Here is a 22,352-nt window from a genome sequence, read left to right as displayed (position 1 = left end):
AACACAAATAATCAAAGTGAACTTACAAAATAAACGGTCAGGATCCAAGTCTTATAAAACAAGACACTCCTTTCTTCTAGACACAAAAACTCTCCAACACAAAGCAAACTCCCAAACAGAAAAAAAAAAACCTCCCAGCCAGGGTCTGTCCCCTGGCTTTTATCCCCCTGTGGCTGGAGCCCAATTAATCAATAATTACTAATCATTCAATTAGAACGCCAGCCACATTCTCACATGTTTCCTGGCAAGGAGGAATTTACCCCCGTCCCTGCCAGTTCCAAACACATTCATATAGACGGGGCAGTTCCCCGTCACATACCCCTCCCCCCCCCCCCCCCCCCCCCCCCCCCCCCCCCCCCCCCCCCCTGCCAGTTCCAAACACATTCATATAGACGGGGCAGTTCCCCGTCACACGCTCTTACTCCTTTTTATTGTACTTACTCAAATAGTGTGTTTTTTGTTATCTGGACGTAGACCTATCCGTCAAAGAGTCTTTATTGGAGTAGGGGCCAGAGCCATGTAGTGATTACCTCTGTATTGCCAGCAATACAAAAGCAAACTGTACCCACAGTAGGTGTTCACTAGATAACGCTGGCCTGAGTAAAAGGACCCTCTTGCTGATATAGCCATTACATACGTCAGTGGCTGGCAACTGAAAGAGTAAACTTGCAGTTCTGTTCAGGGCGGCTGGTGAAACAAACACTACTTGTTATGAGCAACTGCAGGAGGGGAGGACGAGGGAAAAGGAACCGTAAATACCAGCATTAATTCCCCAGAAGCAGAGTTTGCAAGTCTCAGAGTTTCTTTACTTTGTATGACAAAAGATGTGGCAAGGATAAAAATTTGTGAGGGACCAAATTTATGGAAATTTGTCTCTAGCGTCGCACGCCAACTTAAAATACGACAAACGACTTATTACCACTGGTTTTGGTAGGCAAACAAAATTGCGTCTGGGTATCGGGGTAAACTATGTCGTATTGGCCGGGAACAGTAAGCATAAGTAGTCATTCTGCAGTAAGATAAGGTAGTATATATATATATATATATAGAATATATATATATATATATATATTAGACTATAAAAGTATATATATATACAGAAAATGAGTTTTTTATATTACATCTAGGTTGTGGATAAAGAAACACAACATGAGTTTGGTTCCCATATAGTCAAGGTAGTTTGCATTATCTGTATTATCATTGGTCTTCCTTCGGTTTTTAGCTGTATCTAATAATCGCTTATTCAGTTGTGATGCAGATGGTAGATATTTCTTAACAGTCGAGAGTGTGTGGAATGGTCACTGTGACATACTTTTTCCTGAGTCCCGCATCTGACTGGATGAGTTATTGTAGGCTATATCTTGGGATCCATTTGCTGTACACCTTTATTAAAAACAATTTACGAATTCCAAACTCTACAATAATCCCTGTGACCTTGCCAGCATTAGGTTCACTGCCAAATTCATCCTGAAAAGTCAAATTTCTACATTGTGATGGGGATTATAGTTCGCCCTGGGATCCCAAAACACAAGCAGCTGTTTGTGTAAGAAAGAATGATTCATTTTGAAATGGGGATGATCTAATGGTTTATGATGTAGCATGTACCCAGTTATGGAAAATGATTAGTTTCGCTGTGGTTGTAAATGTGAAACACAGGATTGTCACAGTGTGATGTCAGTTCACAAAACAATGGTTTGTTTAGTTTGAGCTCAGTTTTAACTCGTTCTTGTTCAGATACTGTATATAGCTACATGCCAGCAGAGTGCCAGACGAAATACTGAAATGTAGTTGAGAGGTTGTCTTTGTGCAGATTCGATTACACGCTTTAGCAGTTTTCCCTTTTACTGTCATTATAAGCTGAATTTCCAGTAGTGTTCACACTTGATTTAAAGGAGGATGTTTGTTTTTTTGTGGTTGCTGTAATCCTTTATTAAGATCAGATTTGCTTTAAAGAAAACCGGTAATTGTTCAGAAAAAAATGTCTTGGATTTTCTGTAGCATTAACGAAAAGATGGATTTCAACTTTTAAGTTTTGTTACTGTATACTGCTTACTAGTAGGTGATTTTCATAACAGGGAAGCAAAGTATGCAAATGAATTTGAATGAATGTTAAATGAATAATGCAAAACTATTCATTGGCTTTGGTTTACTGGATACAATCTACCTTGAACCAAAATTGACTAAATGGATTCTTTGTGTAAAACAGTTAGTTTTGATACTAAAATGAACTCCTGCTGAATACAACAAAATGAGTGAACACAAAAGCAAGAGTACCTTTCATTATAACGTATATAAAACAGTGACATTTGAAATAGAAGTAGCACTAACTGGACTCTTGCCTTGATCAAAACTGTTACCCGTGGCATTTCAGTCGTAGGAAAGGGTACATTGCACTACCAGAGCATCTTCAGAACAATACCAGTATAAGGTGGTGCAACAGCGAAGCGAGTGGAAAGAATGCAGTATTCAGTGTTCTAGTTCTTGGTGTTGTCGGAAATGTTTTTCTAAAGCGGTGTAATATGAGTCACGTAGCACCTTTCAAGTAGAAACTGTACTGAACAGAGTTTAAACAGCAGTCTCGAATGGGCCAGGTCTTCAAGTACGTTTGCTATGTAGTGAACAGTTACGCCATATGGGGGAGGGGGGGCAACTTTAAGCTTTTTTTTTGGTTTTTCAGATACCAACTTAATCCAGGAGCATTTTCTGTGATTTATTTCCTATATATTATTATTTTTTTTTTATAAATCATACCATAACAAAATGACCAGCACAGGACAAACAGGCAAGATAAATAATGTTGTTTTATAAAATACAATCTACTTACCCCTGCAATGATTTTGTAAACTACTTATTTTTCTTCTTTTTTTATATTTATTAATTTACTAATTTTAACTATCAACATTATATTTATGTTCAAATGCCACATTTAATTATCAATACATTGATTAAAAGGGGGGGGGATTTGGTAATTTTTTTTGAAAAATTATATTTGTTATTACCCGGAATGGAAAATCAGTAGCCCCCCCCCCCCCCCCCCCCCCCCCCCATCGCTATAGTGACACTATATTTGACTGAGATATGGACGGGTATATTTTGAGAGCCAGTTGTCCTTGTTTGTTATGAAAAAAACTAACAATTGTGTGATATGACTCAACTGTGTCCTTCAGAAACAGAATAAGGCTTTAATTAAGCTGTAGTTCCCATGCTTGACTGAAGGTGCCAGTACTATATATACAAATAAATACTGCAAAATCAACATACCAGATCAACCTTTCGAAAACTTCTGCTGAATTGTAAGTGAATTATTTAATGCAGTTATAGTATATATTCTTTGAACTCAGTCTTTTGGTGCATGGAATAACAGATGATTCATTCCAGAATCGGTTATAGTGCTTGTTTTTGTGCAGCAGTAAAAAGGGTTTAATATGAATGTCTGCAATGCTTCAGTAAAAGGTTTACCTTCTATGAAGTAAAAAAAGAAACCATATGCAGTTTCATATTAAATTTGCATATCAGCAACCCATTGACTACATACTGAGGTTTTAAGAGGAAGGAAGGTCTTTGAAATGTGATGCATTTGTATCATGAAACTGTGGGAGGCCAACCCTTTGCATTTGCTGGATAACAATACCTATTGCATATAAGTACGGGATGCTCCATATAGGTTGCATGGGTACTTTGGAATTCCTGACATTTTATCAAAACCTCTAATGACCCTTTTACAGCATCTAATGTTGTGAGAAAGAGCTCAGTCCGCATATCAGCCATGTTAATTCCTGGTCATAATTGGTAAAGTCACCTGGACAACTTAATCCTGCAAAAAGCATGCATATGGGGCTTTTTTGTGTGAGTGTCCATTAAAGGATCGGGGAGTGCAATCTGTGGCTGATGAAGACTTCCTTACTAATACTTCTCTCTCTCTCTCTCTCTCTAATCTGTGTGCTGTTAAGATCTGGTTTAGTTACAGTATCAATTACGCAGAAAAGTATGTCAGGATGCTTCTGATTTATACAAATCAAGTTGCAATCACAATTCCAGTAGATCATTGTAGTGTTTGGAACCAGTAAGTCTGTTGCAGAAGATTTGGCACAATTATTTTATTTCTTTATTTATTTCATTTATTTGCAGCGTATGTCACAGACCCCAAGGTGCTTTACAGAAAACATAATATACACAGCACAATAAAACATAAAATAGCATTAAAAAGATTATCATAAAGACTATTTTAAGTAAAAGTAAATACTTTTCCAAAATTTTATATTTAAAAAAAAAAAACAGTAATAATGGATTTCAATAATAAAAAGGTGTGTGTGTGTGTGTGTGTGTGTGTGTGTGTGTGTGTGTGTGTGTGTGTGTGTGTATATTGTAAGGTAGCAGGGAGGGGGTTAAAATCCTTCCCTGCTAAAACTTGTGAGAATGCACATTTGGGTCTAATTGTTTAATTGCTTAATTGTTTAGTAATCCCCTGCACCTGGTGGTAGTTGTAAATTAGAGCCAGGTGCAGGGTATTTAAGAGCGCTTCCCCACATACTATTAGTATTTACCCTTGGAATAACCAAGAGCCCTGCATGCTAAGATCTACGATTCCTCATAGGAATGTGTGGGATCAACAGCTGTTGTAAATAACTGGGTGCCAATCCATTAAGATCTTTAAGTTAAAAATAAAATGTTAAAATCAATTCGAAACTGCACAGGAAGCCAGTGCAAGGAGGCCAAGACAGGAGTAATATGTTCACCTTTTCTGGTTTTAGTTCAAATTCTTGCAGCAGCATTCTGAATAAGCTGCAAACGAGACACCAAATACTTTGGAATCCCAGAAAAAAAGTGCATTGCAATAGTCGATTCTCGATGAAACAAAAGCATGCATTAGCCTCTCGGCATCAGATACAGGGTATAAAAATGACCTTTAAATTTCTTGCTTCAGGTTTTAGTTCTGAGGAAAGGCTGCTAAGATCTATTTTACATAAATCATCAATTTTTTAATTGGTGCTGTGAACCCACAAGCATGGCCTCCGTTTTATCAGAATTCAACATCAGAAAATTCTGTGACATCCAACACTTTGTCCGCAAAGCAAGCAGCTAATAGCGCCCCAGTAGAGGGATTGTCTGGATTGAAAGACAAGTACAACTGAGTATCATCTGCATAACAATGGAAATTGTCTCCATGCCTGCGGATAATATTAACTAATGGCAACATATTTAATGAATACAACAGGGGACCTAAAATAGAATCGAGGAATGCCACAGACAACCTCTGACAAATCAGACTCCCCAACAAACATACTGAAACGTATCAGAAAGATAAGACCTAAACTAAGAATGGACACCGCCTGCCACACCCACTGAACTCCCCAGCGCATTTAATAGAATGGACTGGTCCACGGTGTCAAAGGCAGCGCTAAGGTCAAGAAGAATTATAACTGAAGGAAAGCCAGTGTCGGAGCTTATCAAAAGATCATTTACTACCCTAATAGCTCCTGAGTAGGAGGTCTGTTTTTTTGTGATTTTATTATAAGTTACAATGACTGCTGTATGCAGAGTGAGAGCAGCCAGACCCCCTCTCCCAGACTGCACTCTTTTCATTCTTTTGCTTACATTTGAACGTGATTAGACTTTACCTGTAATTTAGGATCGTGAACTGTGAGAGGCTGCGAGTGCTGTTCATTGCATAAAGAGCTGTTGTGAATTGGGTGATGCAGGATACTTTGGTGTCCCTTGTAGGTAAATCTTTGTTTTCCAGAAGTTCAAGGCTTGGCAGCATATGGAAATTGTTTAAACCCTATGAAGTGTTTGTAGCATGCAATTTGACCTACTATATATAAACTCACTTTGCAGTTTAGCAGTGTACTTTACCATGTTGCCACTGTGCTTGAGCACACTTTTCTTTTACATCGTGGTTTTTAAATAACTTTACTTCTGATGCAGTTTGAAAAGTGTTAATAGAAATCATTAAGTAATGCAATAAGCTTCAGTTCCCACCAGAAAACAATAAGGAAACATACTGCTAACAGATGTTCTGTGATTTTTTTTTTTTTTGGTTTTTTTTTTTTTCTCTGTTATGAAATGCCATTTTCAACGGGACTGGAGTGCAATTAAACAGCATTACTAAATCACTAAGCATGTGATGTATATCATATTCTATTTAACAGCTGTTGGCTGGACGGGTGTGTCTGGGAGGAGTTAAGACAGAAGATAGGCTTCAACAATAGCGTGATCATATAATTTAGAGCAGGAGGCACAGGGTGAGGGTATGGAGAAAAAAAAAATTGGTCCAGTTTTTCTTCAAATTGAAAAACAAACTTAGAAAATATTTGCATAAGGTCCTAAAAAAAAGATGTTCCTCCTCTTAACCATATCTCTCTATATTCACACAGTAGCCTATATAGTACTCTTCAGAAACACCTAATGAATTCTCTAAAGGTTCGGGGAAAAATAAAGGTTAATTAACATCCGTACCCTTTTGTCTTTCTTGGTAAAAACTGGATGACTGAAGTATTACTCCTAATATCTTTTTTTATTTTATTTTCAGTTCTTCGGAGTAAAAATATTTGAGTGGAATCTCCATCCATGGCCTCTTTGCTGACTGGCTCGAAGGGAACCCCAGTGTCTCCCTCACACGGCAAGGACCTGTTCCTGGGGACTGTTGCTGCTGCCTCTGCTTTCCTGGTCACGGCTGCCATTGTACTGCTGTGTGTAGGATGCAAAAAGTAAGCAGACACATTTTACCACCTATATCGTGTTACTGTAGGTCAGAGGGTGTTTAGTCGTGGTCATGAAGGGCCTCAAGTTAAATATTAAATAAATCGTAAAGCCACAACCAGTAAGCTCAGGTCTTCAGTATAATGGTGTCCCCTCTGAAACCGTACATTAAGAAAAACAATGTTATGTTTCTCACAAGAGCTCAGCTCCTGTTCATGGACTGTGTAAAAGATACAACTTAAGAACGATCACAGCCTAAAATTCACTAGAGAGCCATGGAGGAGAATGTGTGCTTGATGTGAAGCTTCACCTCCTGAGACAGAGGCATTACAAGCCACTTGGCAAACATCAAACACATTTGTTTGTGGTCTTGTTGCTGAGAGTGGAATACCATTTCATATGAACCACAACTGACTGAAGATGATTTAATATGTTTCACATTACTGATTTCAAACCAGGGATTGATAATTTGAGATCAATGTAATTTAATTCTCCTGTTACTGTGTACTGTCAGCAACGTTCAGATCAAACCCCGTAATAGCTGTCAATGGATTTTGTGATGCTGGCATCTGTTAATATACAGCATTGACAAAACAGTGTTATAAGTATTCATTCAGTCAGCGTATTATAAAGTTGCACTCTGATCACCACGGATTGACAGCTCTGTGTTACTGGAGGCCAGAACTGAGGCCTCAGATGTCGCAACAGCTAAGATGAGATTGGGTATGGAAGTCGGTAATGCATTACGGGGTCTGCATCATTAGCTACAGTATGCTGGAGATGTCAAGGACTGAACTGTTAACATGTTTTCACAGCAGAAAAGATGATCCTATCTCGTATGGCAGTTCAGGCCCTGCAGTGATCCTCTTCACTGGCTGGCTTTCCCCTTCCACATTAATGTAAAAGACAGTAGAAATATTTCAAAGAATGGCAGAGCCAGAGTATTCATTATGCTCATTTTTGTTGTCAAAAGCTAGCCTAGGCCCGGATTGCCTCAGTTTTGTGCATTGCAGCCATACCCTTTGTTTTAATTCAGGCCTGGGTGTGTTAGTACTTGAATGGGAGACAGCCAGCAAATGCCAGCTGTTTCAGGAAGTGGTACTGATGCTAGGGAGCACTCTTCTCTCTGGGCTTCAACTTGTCCGGTACCTCAGCAAAGTGTTCAGAGGCCCAATAGTGTTAGAGATGCCGGCCCTGGATGAGTTGTGACACCGAGGCCTTTTTTTTATTTTATTGTGCATTATTTTAAACAGAAGGGTTGTTTCAATTCAGTCCTTGCTAACCCCCCCAACCTATCTTTACTTTCACTGAAGTGTTCTCATGTGTGGAGTAGGATTTCTCTGGTCTTCAGTACAGATAGCACATTATTACAGTGTGTCAGATACACTACATGTGTAATATACGTCCATTTAAAGAATTCCTATATACTTTACTAATCAGACTAAATTCAGCCTCATTTTGTTGAACATCACTTGATCTGTTTTTTATATTTCAGGAAAAGGAAGACAAAGAAGGTCCAGATTGATGGGGTGAAACTGGTGGACATGGTATGTTACATTATCCTTTTAATAATGCAAAGTGAACTGTTCTGTACTATGCTGGATCCCAGTAAACGTTCGCCACGTCCCTGTCCTAGTTGATCCTGTTGTATTTTCACCAACAGCTATTCTTTGATTTAGTGTCTGTGGCTCTTCTGTCCTGGGTATTACGAAACAGTCTGAAGGCTCTTATTGCTCCTATTCTTTGTTCCACAGTCTTTGCTCAGACAAACACAACTCCGGTCCATCAGCAAATCTGATACAAGACTTCACGAGATGAAGATGATACCGTGCAATGGGAAAAGTAAGAACTGTTTGAGTTGCAATGAGGTTTGGAAAACAGCAGATTCATTAAGTCACCATGCATTACTTTAATGTAGAGCACTACAACAGCCATAGTTGTGCTGTAGTATTGATTTGACATGGTTTCTATGGAAAGCATCATTGAACTATAAGTTGCATAGTATTTGAATTGTATTTACATTGTAACACTTTCATTTAAAGTGTCTGGAATTATATGTATAAAAAACACGGCTGTTACTTGCGGTCATCGGTTTGCCCCTGTGATTGAGTCCCAGGACACAGAAATTGATTTTTCAAGGGTGGGTGCGTTAATTTTTAATACATAAAAATAAAGAAACAAAATAAACACTTAGCTCAAACACTGAGCCTAACTTCACTTTGAACCTGTCAAACAAAACACACCGTTTTAACACAGCACTTTTGTATTGATTGCTCAGAGCAGAGCTGTGCAGACTGACTGCACCCCTTAAATACCCTGCACTGTGCTCTAATTTACAATTACTTCCAGGTGCAGGGAACAATTAACAATAAAAAAATTTAGCAATTAAGTTAAACAAAAGCAATTACCTTATATTACAGGCCCCCTTGTCCTATCTCTCTCTCTCTCTCTCTCTCTCTCTCTCTCTCTCTCTCTCTCTCTCTCTCTCTCTCTCTCTCTATATATATATATATATATATATATATATATATATAATGTGTGTATGTGTATTGTAAAAAAACACACAAATATGTGTGTGTGTGTGTGAGTGTGTATGTATGTATACAGATTCTACACTTGAACAGCTAATGGGAATGTGTGTTTTTGTAGCACTAATTACCATCCGCTTAGTAACTGCACTCTAATGACACAGTGATGTTCATATCTGTAGAGTTCCTCTTCTCTCAGTGCTTGTTTCTCTTTCAGAGAAACAAAAAAAACGGCCGGTCAGCATGGACCTGCTCCATCTCCCGAGTCGTCGATCTGACTGGGATTTGAGATGTCCCCAGAACAGGCAGCTCCCCACACTCCCGCTGAGCCCCGGCGAGAACAAAGACCACACGTATTCAGAGGTGGGGAGGCCCTCGTCTCAGCCCCGCGGCCCTGAAGACGCCCTGTATGAGAGCGTGGGGGGCAGGAATGAGACGGGAGCAGCGGCCACCGTGCTGCCCAAGCATCTGAAGCAGCCTCCCCAGAGCCACGGGAACGGCAGTGTGGCGCTTTCTCCCAGCCAGGAGCCCTGCAGGCAGGCTGAGAACTCTGTGACCGCAGAGTATGCCTGTGTGCGGAAAGTCAGGAAGGCCGACAAGGCCCAGCAGCAGCAGCAGCTTCAGAACAATCCCAGGCCAGCAGAGCAGGAAACCCGCTACTCAAACCCAGAGATGCTCCCTGGCCAACGCAAACATGATCCCTCAAGAATAAACGGCATGGATGCTTTCTATTCACATTCCTTCCCAAAGGTGGGTTTCGGGTATGTGTGTCAGGGTGGCATAGGTAGGATATCCAGAACCTTACAGCCCATCAAGAGACGTGTTGTTATTCTGGCTTGCATGTGGATTATCAATCAATTATTCTGGGATCTAAAATGATTTATTTTACTGTCTGTTACAGACCTAGCAATAACAGATCTGCAGCAAAGCTAGATCCTTGATTGCTGCAATGTTCTGAGCGAGGTGATGGCAACTGCAAAAAGTATCACTGCTGTTATAAATATTGTTTCTAAAGACCTTTTAAAATGTGTTTTTAGGGTTTTTGTACCGCATCACATTAGAATGCCAGTCTTAAGCTTTCATCACAGGACAATTCAAGTTTCTGCTGGTGGGATAATGTTTTCTGATCCCTGTGAATAAATGTGACTTGAATATGATTTAAAGATCGTTTGTTGACAGTTAAAATAATGATGGCTAACCGCTAAGTAGCACAAGGCACATCGGCAGGCAGTTTCACAAAGTTGTTGACAAGCGTGTGTACAAGACAGTTCGAACTGATGGAGGGATTGAATTGACAGTATAATACAGAAATCAAGGATCTTTCAGACAGTACCAGATTTGGGGGAGCGACAGTATCAACCAAAATAATTGATATAAACTAGATTCTTTAACTGTCTAGCTTTGTGTGTGGTGCTGCTTTGAAGTTGTATGCATGCATTTTTTTTTCTCTCCAGTCTCCACTCTGCCCATTAAATCAAGTTAACTAGACATTTAAAAAAAAAAAAAAAAAAAAAAAAAAAAAAGAGTGACATGGCCGTGTTTATGTTTCTGTATTATAAAATCTATCTTGACAGTTGAATTTGCATTTCAGTGATAATTGTGACACTTTTTCTGTGCCCCAAATATAGCATTATCACTTCCCTGTGTCTTAATGGGTTGTAATCTAAAGCCGTCAACATTTTTTGGGGGAGAATAAAAAACTATACCTGGACTGCTAAATATATAAAAATAATATGACTGAGTGGAAACAGGGCATTCTCAACCGTAAACAATTGTTTAAACATCCCTCAAAGTAAAGGCCAGTAAGGTATTTGATATCGGTTCAGTCAGTTTGGGTTGCCTGTCATAGAGCAGTAATATCCACCAGAGGGCAGTGACAGTTATTCAGGGAGGCAGGCTGTGCTTTTATATTTGCTCTGGTGTGGGTGTCATGGCAAATTTCTTTCCCCTCCCTGCTCTAAACGAGTCACGTGGCGATTTCGTTTCACGATTCAGAGTGAACAAAGTTAAAACAAATATATGTTTGTGTGTTTCATGTTGGTGTTTAATCGTAATGTTGACACTTTTCTGACTTTTGTTAGTTATCATCTCTGGATGCTTTACATTGATCTGGTGTGATTATCATAACCTTTTATACTAAAATAATAAACAATAAATCATTTAATTAATATCTACAATGTGTGTGTGTGTGTGTGTGTGTGTGTATATATAATTATATATGTGTGTGTGTGTGTATATATATATATGTGTGTGTGTGTGTGTGTGTGTGGTGTGTGGGTATGTGTGTGTGGGTAATATATATATATAAATATATATATATATTGTGTGTGTGTATATTATTTTAAAACCAACTATGATAGCTGTCGCTCCCCCAAATCCGGTCCTTTCTTGAAAGAACCTTAATTTCTGTATATATATATATATATATATATAATCTTACCCAAAACATTACAAAGTAGTCTGTCCTCAAATGAGGACAATGGCATTTTGGCATTTTAATGGCTTCAGTCGATTCCCTGGACTCCCAGTCAATGGTTTTTTTCTGATACTGTATACTGTACAATGGTAAAAAGCTTAAGAAAGTGCAGTAAAGCATTACTGATCACCATGGCATTTTCTTGTCCGCCTCAATTAAACATATCAGTAGGCAATCATGCTTTTACTAATAGTATTGGTTTTGAATTAGGAAAATTGATTTCAATTAAATGAAAACACATATTTTATTCTGTAGACAGTGTCAAATTCACTTTTGTATACTTTTAACATATAGAGGATAGAGCATAAACTGAATACATAGAGGATAGTGCATGAACTGTTATGAAGGGGAAGGCACGCTTGTTCACTACACTTGGACCGTGGTATTCTATGGCAAGGTTTTTTTTTAAGGAATACACTCAGGATGAGTAAGAGAATTATGTGAGCCGAAGTTGAAAAAACCTCCACAAATGCTAAATGTCCATGTCTGCTGCCTTCTCAAAGGTGTATAAATGGCTCCTATGTATGTTTGCTGGACCCTACTTTCTAAATGTGTTCCAAGAAGCAAGCACTTTTAAGGTCTGTCCGGGGTTATGAATAGATGCCCTTTGTTCTTCATATATATTAATATTTGAGAGAAATTAAACCTGTCAAACTCTAGGTTTGACATGTAGATATATTGTAAACAGATCTAAAAATATAAAAATTAGTTAAAAAAGCAATGGAGGCTGAATTTCATTTCTAGCTTCATTTCAGTGGTTTGCACTGTAGGACCATGCTTTTCAGATGAAAATAAATGTGTCATCATGTAATAATACCTCTACACATGCAGGATACATTTCATATTGGGCAATGAAGAATGAAGAGGCACAAAGCGGACTAACCTTGCTTCAGTGCACCACTATTTTCAAAACGTTATACTCGCAGAATGAGTTTTAGAAAACGTGGTGAAACCTGCTCTGGAACAAAAGCTTTGTAAACCTGACCCTGTGTTACCTCAATATTACTACCGTGGATCTGCTGTGCCAACAGAGCTGATCAGTGTTTGCTTCATACCCACTTTGTGATGCAGGACTCTGGCTTTGTGGGCAATGGGGAGCAGTATATCTGGAAGCCCCCGGAAGATGGTGACGGATCGACCCTCTACCCAGGAAATTCAGGGGTGCAGAACTTCTCCCCTGGGGACCTAACCCTGGGATCTGCCAATGCGGATGAGGTCAGTGCTTCACTGAATTACTTGAAGCTTAATATTAATGCCCTGTCACAACACGTTTAATGGTGCAGTGCACTTTACTGCTATTTAATTACAGAGTGCTTTCCAGTTCTCCTGTCTGTTAGTTGTTACTGTAGGAAGACCCTGGCTAAATTCAAATACAGGTCAAATACGTACTTATCTAAAGCTCTCAGTGCTGGATGAATTAACAGAGAAACAATGTCATTTTCTAAAAGCCATCTGGGTAGACAAAATCGTCTCTTCCAGTCCATTGCAGTGGAAGACCTTGTTCCATCCAAGTCCTTAATTATTGACTTGATCTACAGCAGGGTCAGTTGAATAATGAGCCTGGAAATGGAATGGACTGGAATAACCAGTGTAGTCTACCCCTGCTCTAAGCCTTTAAGATTTGGACAGGGTACGCCTGGAATGTTCCATTCAGTGGTTCTGTCCCGGCATATAAAGTGCAAGCCTGGTAGCATGTGTATAAGGCTGTTCTGTTTGTTTTGCATGATATAAAAGGATCTCTATAAAGGGCGGACTCTAGGAAAATCATTTCAAGTTGCAACATGCTCTTCCGTCAAGCTCAGCCTGTGCATCATTTTCATCCCATTTGATCCACGCATTAGGCATCTCTAGACGTGAATGTGGTCTGATTTGTTTTACCGCAAGGCTACTGTGCTCAGGTTAAAACTTGCCAATGTTTTGCTTTTGTCATATCCTGTTAATATGGAAACAATTAAAACCGTACAGTATTATTAACTTGGTGGTAGGTGAGTCTGCCACTGATATCCACAAGAACAGAAGAGAATAAGCCTTTGTTCCTAAGAGATAACAATGGTAACCTAAACCATTTTACTGAGAGTGCTTAAATATGTAGTTGTGAATTCTACTGGGTATTCCCAGACACATGTTTGGACAACAAATGGCTAGAATTACTAGCAAAAACTTGTTCTATCCTAGTGCAATAATAGTAATACTGAATGCATTTCAAAGTGTATATTTGTGACTCACTTCTTTCTTCATATTAAAAACCACAGTAAGTCCAGCTTTTGTTCCATTTGCTCTGAACTCTCAAGCACTAGCAATCTCGGACAGCATGTGAGTGGAAGATGATGAGATACAAGTCATGTTTGACAGCTGCTCTGCACTTTCTAAATATGTCTTGTGATTTCCTGTTGCATGGAGGCAGTGAAGCACAAAAGTTTAAACCCTTCCTGGTGTATCAGTGTAACCATATAAAGCTGCACAGTTAAGTTTGCTGCCTTTAGCATGGAACACATTGGACCCGGTCTTGTTTTCTAGCACGATCACCTGAAACATGTGGCTAGAAAGTCATAATAAAAACCAATCCAATTATTTTAGTGTTAATATTTACTGTATGTGTGTAAATTCTTACTGTAGGTCTCCTGTATAACTTGTATAACAGAAAATAATTGATTGCATAAATATTCCCCCCCTTGGGTCAGTATTTGGTAGAGGCACCTTTGGCAACAATTAGTCATGAGTCTATTTGGATAAGTCTCTACCAGATTTGCACATCTGGACACTGCAATTTTTGCCCATTCTTCTTTGCCAAATTGCTCAAGCTCTGTCAAGTTGGATGTTGGAACTTTTGGTGAACAGCAATTTTCAACTCTTTCCACATGTTCTCAATTGGATTGAGGTCCGGTCTTTGACTGCGCCACTCCAGGACATTGACCTTTTTGTTTTTAAGCCACTTCAGTGTGGCTTTGGCTGTATGTTTGTGGTCATTGTCCTGCTGGAAGATGAATCTTCTCCCAAGTCCCAGGTCTCTTGCAGACTTCAGCAGGTTTTCCTCCAGGATTTCTCTGTACTTTGCTGCATCCATTTTGCCCTCTATCTTCGTGAGCTTTCCAGGCCCTGATGTAGAGAAGCATCCCCATAGCATGATGCTGCCACCACCATGCTTCACGGTAGGGATGGTGTTATCAGGATGATGTGTGGTGTTAGGCTTGCGCCAAACATAGCGCTTAGCGTTGAGGCCAAAGAGCTCTATTTTGGTCTCATCAGACCATAGAATCTTCTTCCACTTGGTCTCAGAGTCTCCCACATGCCTTCTGGCAAACTCTAGCTGAGATTTGATGTGAGTTTTTTTTTTCTTTTTTCAACAATGGTTTTCTTTATGCCACTCTCCCATAAAGGCCAGTTTTGTGAAGCACCCGGGCTTTTGTTGTCGTATGCAGTGTCTCCCGGCTCAGCCGTGGAAGACTGTAACTCCTTTAGAGTTGCCATAGACCTCTTGCTGGCCTCCCTGACTAGTGCCCTTCTCGCCCGGATACTCAGTTTTTGAGGACGGCCTGTTCAAGACAGATTCACAGTTGTGACATATTCTCTTCATTTCTTAACAATGGACTTCACTATGCTCCAGGGGATATTCGATACCTTGGAAATGTTCTTATATCCTACCCCTGATTGGTGCTTTTGAAGAACCTTATTCCGGATTTGCTTTGAATGTTCCTTCATCTTCATGGGGTAGTTTTTGTTAGGAAATGTACTAACCAACTGTGGGACCTCCCAGAGACAGGTGTATTTAACCTGAAATCATGTGAAACACCTTAATTGCACACAGGTGGACTCCATTCAACTAATTATGTGACTTCTAAAGACAATTGGTTGCACCAGAGTTTATTTAGGTGTGTCATAGCAAAGGGGTGAATACTTATGCAATCAATTATTTTCTGTTTTATATTTGTAATTAGTTTAAAACAATTTGTAGATTTTATTTTTCACTTTGACATTATGGACTTTTTTTGTGTTGATCAGTGGCAAAAACTCCTAATTTAAATCCATTTTGATTCCATGTTGTAACACAATAAAATGTGGAAAAGACCAAGGGGGTGAATACTTTTGAGAGCCACTGTATGTTATCCTTGCAGAGGCCATTTTGAGTGCATGCTGAAACACATATTTCAATTGAAGATCCTGACCTTTTAAAAAGCATTGATCAATCTTTTAGAACCCAGAGTTCAGAAGCCTTTTTTTTTACAGAGATTGATGCATCTGGTGCCCTGGCCTGTATTTTTTGCAAGTTGCATAACAGGCAACTTATCATGGCCCTGGAAAGAAATGCCATATTGTAAAATAGGCTTTGTATAATTGTCCCTTGACAGATTTTATGCAGGAGCCATAAAAGAAAAATCCATGACTTACACAGCTAGCAGCGTGTTTGTTTTTTTCCACTTTACTTCTTTCCTATATAAGGATTTCCTATGAGATACTCCAGCTGTCTCCTTAAGAGAGTTATCTGGGGTTACATGATGATTTAAACTGGGAGCGCTTTGTTGTATTTGCAAAATAAACAATCGTCTTTTGCTGCTATTGCATTTAATTATGATAATTTTTTCAACTCACATGGGAGTCTTAAAGAACTGTGTTAGAAGATGACACTGTAGTAATTAGTTTTACATTTTTTATGTCACTAAAGTCTAATGTGTCTTAAGTCCCTATGGGGTTCATTGTGTAACATTGCATTAATAAGCAGTGTGAAGTCATCCTTTTTGAAAGTATCCAATTATCAAAGTGTAACTGGCAAAACTCCCTACAGTGTTGTTAAAAAATGTAAAGATCTCATTTTTGTGTGCTCATTTTTCTCATCTGCTTTGAACACCAATCTGTATCATTAGCCTTTCAACACGTTCCTCTAAAAGCACTGCAGCTAACCCATACTGTGGTTAATCTGTACAAAACTTAGTGCGGAGATGAACGATGATGGAAGTTGTTGCTCGGTTCTAATCAAAAAAGCATGTCGGGAAAAGGCTGAGAGGGTAGACGGTAACTGTCAAAACAAGATGGTGAATTACCGTACACCAAATGATAAGCTACAAGAAATCGGTCTGTGGATTGTATCTAATCAAATCCCAGCTCAGCCACTGACTGTGTGAGCAAGTCACTTAACCACAATTGTGCTCCATCTTTCTGGCGAGATGTTGTTGTAAGTGACTCTGCAGCTGTTGCATAGTTCACACGCCCTAGTCTCGTATCTTGTAAAGCGCTTTGTGATGGTGGTCCTCTATGAAAGGCGCTATATAAAAAGATTATTATTAACGATCCTTCTGTTTCATCTCTTCTCAGATATCAGACATGTACTCGAAAGTGTGCAAACCATTCAAGAAGAGACCTCCCGCCTCCCCTCCAGTATCATTCAATCAGGGAGCCCAGGAGAACAGTCCTCCCCAGAACCAGGGCTGGTCACCAGAACCAGAAGAGGGCACGGGCCATGACGCCATCGGAGCCCAAGCGTGGGTCGGAGCCCAGGCAATGAAACCCAACGAGGAACCCAGCTACGAAGCCATCAGCAAGAAGGCCTGGGTCAGGAATGAGGAGACGGACCCAGCTTACGAGTCCATCGATGCCAACTGGAAGAGAGAAAAACCCACCGGCCCCCCGGCAGACAAGAAGATAAAGAACAGGGCACCGCCGAGACCCTGCTCTGATGAGAACTTGTACGAAAACATCAGTGACCTAAAACAAGGAGCCACAACAAGCACCACAACTGTCTTCATGTTTAACGATGGCATTGAGATGTACGTAACTGGACTATAGTGACCGACCAAAAAAAAACAAAATGATAATCATCAACTCTCAACACTTGTGTATCATTCTCGCACTTCACTTTGTTAATCACTGTCAACAAATCTATTGCGATGCACAGCCGAGCAGTGAAAGTAAAGTTCCTCACCTGCATTTACTTGTGGTCATACGAGTGAAGAGACACAATAATGTTATCAACAGCAGTGGTTTACATTGGATTTAGATTCATTCTATCTATCAGAGAGGCAAAGTTGGGTAAGGGTTGACTAATGAGTGGGATCTGTTTTTGAATACATTTATGTCACATTGTTATACTTTAGATGCTGTTTTTGAGAAGGAAGTGTATTGTATTAACTGCATGTTAGGTATGTATGTATTTCACTACACTTTGACTGGTTTGACAAGGTTTCTTAACTTGAAGGTGTAAAATTCACTCAAAACTGCCCTTACTGGTTAGTCAGCCCCTGCAGTTACCACTGACGTACCTGTAGTCTGACTGTGAAGTGTTTGCATGACGGGTTATCCTTCTTAGGTCAGGATGCAGTTCCAGGAACCTCTGCCACACATTGTGGGTAGCCTGTGGATCGAGGGAGGATTCCAAATACAACGGCGTAATGATTATGCAGAGGACGAGTGGTTTTTTGAGTTTTCCGTTATTTGCAAACAAAATATTTTTCTATTTGGCCTATGAAGCAGTACAATAAGAAGCAAACCTACAAAAAAAAAAAAGCTCAGGGAAAGAATAAAAAACGCTGTACAAGGAAGAACTGATAACAGGATTAGTTATGCTTGAAAGAAAGATGCTGTATTTTGCAATGTACTTTTTTGTCCCTTTAGTCAAGGTTACAAAGCACTGTATTTTTTAGAAGCACAGTTATACAACAGGCTGAGGCACTGCCATGCTTGGGTGTATTGTATTTTTGGTACCACTCTTAATGCCAATTGCTTGCTTAAGCATGCTGCATGCACATACCTTACTGTATTATCATACCACTTGATGCAAGTGAAGTATTAGATTGCAATTTCAAGAATACTGCGCTAGGCTGGATGTAGGCACTTTTAAGAGTTCTCTCTTCCTCCAGTCCACCTAGATGTTTCATATTGCCAGTCATTTTTATTTAGTAGTTCTTTATTTTTTTTTAATTATTCGTGATCACTACAGACCTTGGCTGGGTTTCAATCACAGACCAAGAGGTGAAAGGCCGTCCCATCTCTTAATGCGCTATAAACACACAGACAAGAACCAGCATAGAAAACACAAGAAGACTGCCTTTATCTGAATCCACACTTGCACAATGCAGCATGACACCTCCCTCAATGTTATGGTCTGTGTCTTCTTGGAACCCAGATTGCCAAATCAACTCTTTGATTGCCTGAAGTTTTTGGGTGTGTCTGAAATGCAGTACTCTCTAAATCACTAGTTCATGGATTGTTGAATTGCAGTAGGACTTCTTCAAGCTTTCAGTTTCTAGGTAAAAGGCAATGTACGTGTTTTGTTGAAAGTTGGCGGTATGTAAATCCTGGACATTAATCTTTTTAAGTGTTCAAATTCTGTTAAATGTTTTACTTTTTCTTTATTGCAAAGCAATGTTTTAACCCTATTGAAATAAATGAGGCAGCGCTGTTGTTGTGTTAAATGTAAAAAAATAAGTGAAATTAAGTGCTTATGTGGAAAAGATTGTATTTTTTTTTTTTATATTGAAAAGTATTTGAATTCTTTTTAAAAAGATGCGGATGCACAGTTTATACTTTTGTAATAAAGTAGCACCTTAAAACTGTGAATATACCATATGTAAAATGTGTACTTGACTATATGGCATGGTACAAGTAGACACACTGAGAGGTGATTAACTGAGTGGGATTTAACTGTTCCCACAAAAGTTTTGCTCCATAACCATTTTGAAGACAATACAAAACAGGCCACTTTCCAAAGCCTTATACTGAGCATGCTACACTGATGAAGGCACTTGCCAAAATGTTATAACCATTTATAGGATACAATCCAGAGTGGTTCCCTGGTTCTGTAAAAGGCTGTTTAAAAAAAAAAAAAAAAAAAAAGGGGTTTCCTGACAGGGTTTTGGTTGATAAAATCAAGCACTTTAGTTTGGTTGAAAGTTTTCCCTTGAACCCATTTTCTATTTCATTTATTTGAAATGTGCACTTTGGTTATGTGTGGTTTAACATTTATCAGATGGTATCCCAGCGTGATGCAGTATGCAATATATTCACTTGTTACACAACTACAGACTTGCACAGCAGTATCACAGGACTAAAAGTGCAAACTAGGGGCGCAGCGCCGCGCATCAAAAAAAAATGAATCGCATCTATTCAGATTCTAATTTGTTTTCCATCTGTAACAGAAGCAACGATTCTTTGTGAAATGAATGAACTTTCAGTTGAACAAGTAACCTGGGTAGCAGTTAGCTTTAAGGCAGAATCAGAAACAGGAATCCCCAGACCCTGATCCCATGCATGTATGCCTTTTAGGATTGGATTTGGCATATAATTTCATGCAAGTCAAACCCCTTGGTTCTTCGCCACTCTACTGAAGATTATTGCATAGAGCAACACAACTATTTCATTGAAGGATTACAAGGACAGCCTGGTTTTAATCCCTGAGTATCATTACAGCTGCTAACAAATCTTTTCTATTATACAGATCTTTCCCATTCTGCAACTATACTATAAACTGCTGTTGTGTGGGATCATTTCTAAAGATAATCTCTGATCTTGGGCCCCGACCCATCCTATTAAACAGCAGGTGGGGTAGTGTATGAACTACTGTTTGCAGACCATTAGGGGGCAATCTCACCTGTGAGACAGGAGACAGATAATGCCCTGCCAATGGGTTAGAGGGATTGTTCTCTGAGAGATGCTAAATTAGGATTCTGTCCACTCGAATGATTAATAACCGTTGCATCTGGGTTTACAAACATAAATGATAAACTTGTAAATGTAAGTCTGGAGAATGTATTCCACATGGGGATGCATCTATTTGAAAAGCAGAATACATCAACTGCTTACAAATGTATGCCAGCTGAATTTGAATATAATGCAACATCTTTATGATGAGGTCATATATTTCAACAGTATTCTGCTCTCTCGTTGCTGTCATATATATATACAGTGCCTATAGAAAGTCTACACCCCTTGAACTTTTTTCATATTTTGTTGTGTCAGTGCCTCAGAGTTTCATGCATAAACGAGCATTTTTTCCCACTTATCTACACACCATACTCCACACTGTTAAGGGGAAAAAAGTTTTTATTGAGAAAAAAATGATATATTAAAAATACAAAGCTGAAAGATCAGAATTTGACAAGTCTCCACCCCCCTGAGTTAATACTTGGTGGAAGCACCTTTGGCAGCAATTACAGCTGTGAGTCTGTTGGGATATGTCTCTACCAACTTTGCACACCTAGATTTGGCAAAATTTGAACATTCTTCTTTACAAAACTGTTCAAGCTCTGTCGAGTTCCTTGGGGAGCGTTGTTGGACAGCAATCTTCAAGTCATGCCACAAATTTTTGATTGGATTTAGGTCGGGGCTCTGACTGGGCCACTCAAGGACTTTTAACTTTTTGTTCCTTAGCCACTCCAGTGTAGCTTTGGCTGTGTGCTTTGGGTTGTTGTCATGCTGAAAGGTGAACTTCCATCCCAGTTTCTACTTTCTTGCAGAGGGCAGAAGGTTTTCCTCAAGGACTTCTCTGTACTTTGCTCCATTCATTTTTCCTTCTATCCTGACAAGTTCCCCAGTCCCTGCCGATGAGAAACATCCCCATAACATGATGCTGCGACCACCATGCTTCACAGTAGGGATGGTGTTGTTTGGGTGGTATGCTGTGTTGGGTTTGCACCAAACATAACACTTTGCTTTTAGGCCAAAAAGTTCCATTTTAGTTTCGTCAGACAACAAAACTTTTTTGCCACATGGCTACAGAATCTCCTGAGTGTTTTATTGCGTACTTCAAACAGGATTCAAGGTGAGCTTTCTTGAGTGGCTTCCTTCTTGCCACCCTAGCATACAGGCCAGATTTGTGGAGCACTTAGGATATTGTTGTCACATGCACACTTTGACCAGGCTTGGCCATAAAAGTCTGTAGCTCTTGAAAAGTTGCCATTGGCTTCTTGGTAGCCTCTCTGATCAGTCTCCTTCTTGCTCGGTCATCCAGTTTGGAAGGGCAGCCTGATCTAGGCAGGTTCTTGGTGGTGCAATACACCTTCCACTTCTTAATAATTGTCTTGAGTGTGCTCCAAGGGATATTCAAGACCTTTGATATGTTTTTATACCCATCCCCTGATCTGTGCCTTTCAACAATTTTGTCCTGGAGTTCTTTTGAAAGCACCTTGGTGCTCATGGTTAAATCTTTGCTTTGAAATGCACTACCCAGCAGAGGGAACCTACAGGAACTGCTGAATTGATCCTGAAATCATGTCACTCACTACAATTTAACACAGGTGGAGACCACTTGTATGTAATTTTGAAGGCAATTGGTTGCACCTGAGCTAATTTAGAATTGCTATTACAAGGGGGGTGGACACTTATCCAACCAAGCTATTTCAGTTTTTATTTTTAATTAATTTTCTACACATTTCTAGAATATTTTTTTCGCTTGGAAGTTGTGGAGTAGGATGTGTAGATAAATGAAAATATATATAATGATGAAGAATAATGAATACTAACAGCTATATACATACAATGGTTATCTCTATTTGCATTTAGTTTATATCTAGTATAACCAAGAGGCATAACATTACTAAAATTGTTTCCATTTGATGGATACTTGTGTTAAAACCTTGCAAGGTAACAGCTGTGAAGAAAAAAGGACCACAAATTGCAAAAACTATTTATTATCAACATGAATGATTAATTATTTTCCAAAA

General features: G+C 39.3%; 1 protein-coding gene across 2 annotated transcripts in view; it reads left to right on the top strand.

Moving 5' to 3' along the window:
• The window catches only part of LOC121319305, a 61,309-nt gene extending 41,824 nt beyond the window's left edge, over positions 1–19,485 (top strand). For both annotated transcript variants that reach the window (XM_041256601.1, XM_041256602.1), the window contains exons 2-7: positions 6,530–6,707; positions 8,195–8,246; positions 8,454–8,541; positions 9,445–9,977; positions 12,775–12,918; positions 17,011–19,485. In XM_041256601.1, the coding sequence (XP_041112535.1) occupies positions 6,568–6,707; positions 8,195–8,246; positions 8,454–8,541; positions 9,445–9,977; positions 12,775–12,918; positions 17,011–17,481 (1,428 nt within the window). In that variant the 5' untranslated portion in view covers positions 6,530–6,567 and the 3' untranslated portion in view covers positions 17,482–19,485. The remainder of the gene's footprint in view (positions 1–6,529; positions 6,708–8,194; positions 8,247–8,453; positions 8,542–9,444; positions 9,978–12,774; positions 12,919–17,010) is intronic.
• Positions 19,486–22,352: the final 2,867 nt, after the last annotated feature.

The sequence above is a fragment of the Polyodon spathula genome, chromosome 8 (assembly GCF_017654505.1).
Source record: "Polyodon spathula isolate WHYD16114869_AA chromosome 8, ASM1765450v1, whole genome shotgun sequence".
Taxonomy (NCBI): domain Eukaryota; kingdom Metazoa; phylum Chordata; class Actinopteri; order Acipenseriformes; family Polyodontidae; genus Polyodon; species Polyodon spathula.
Note: the sequence above shows the minus strand (reverse complement) of the source record. Positions and strands in the feature narration are given on the sequence as shown.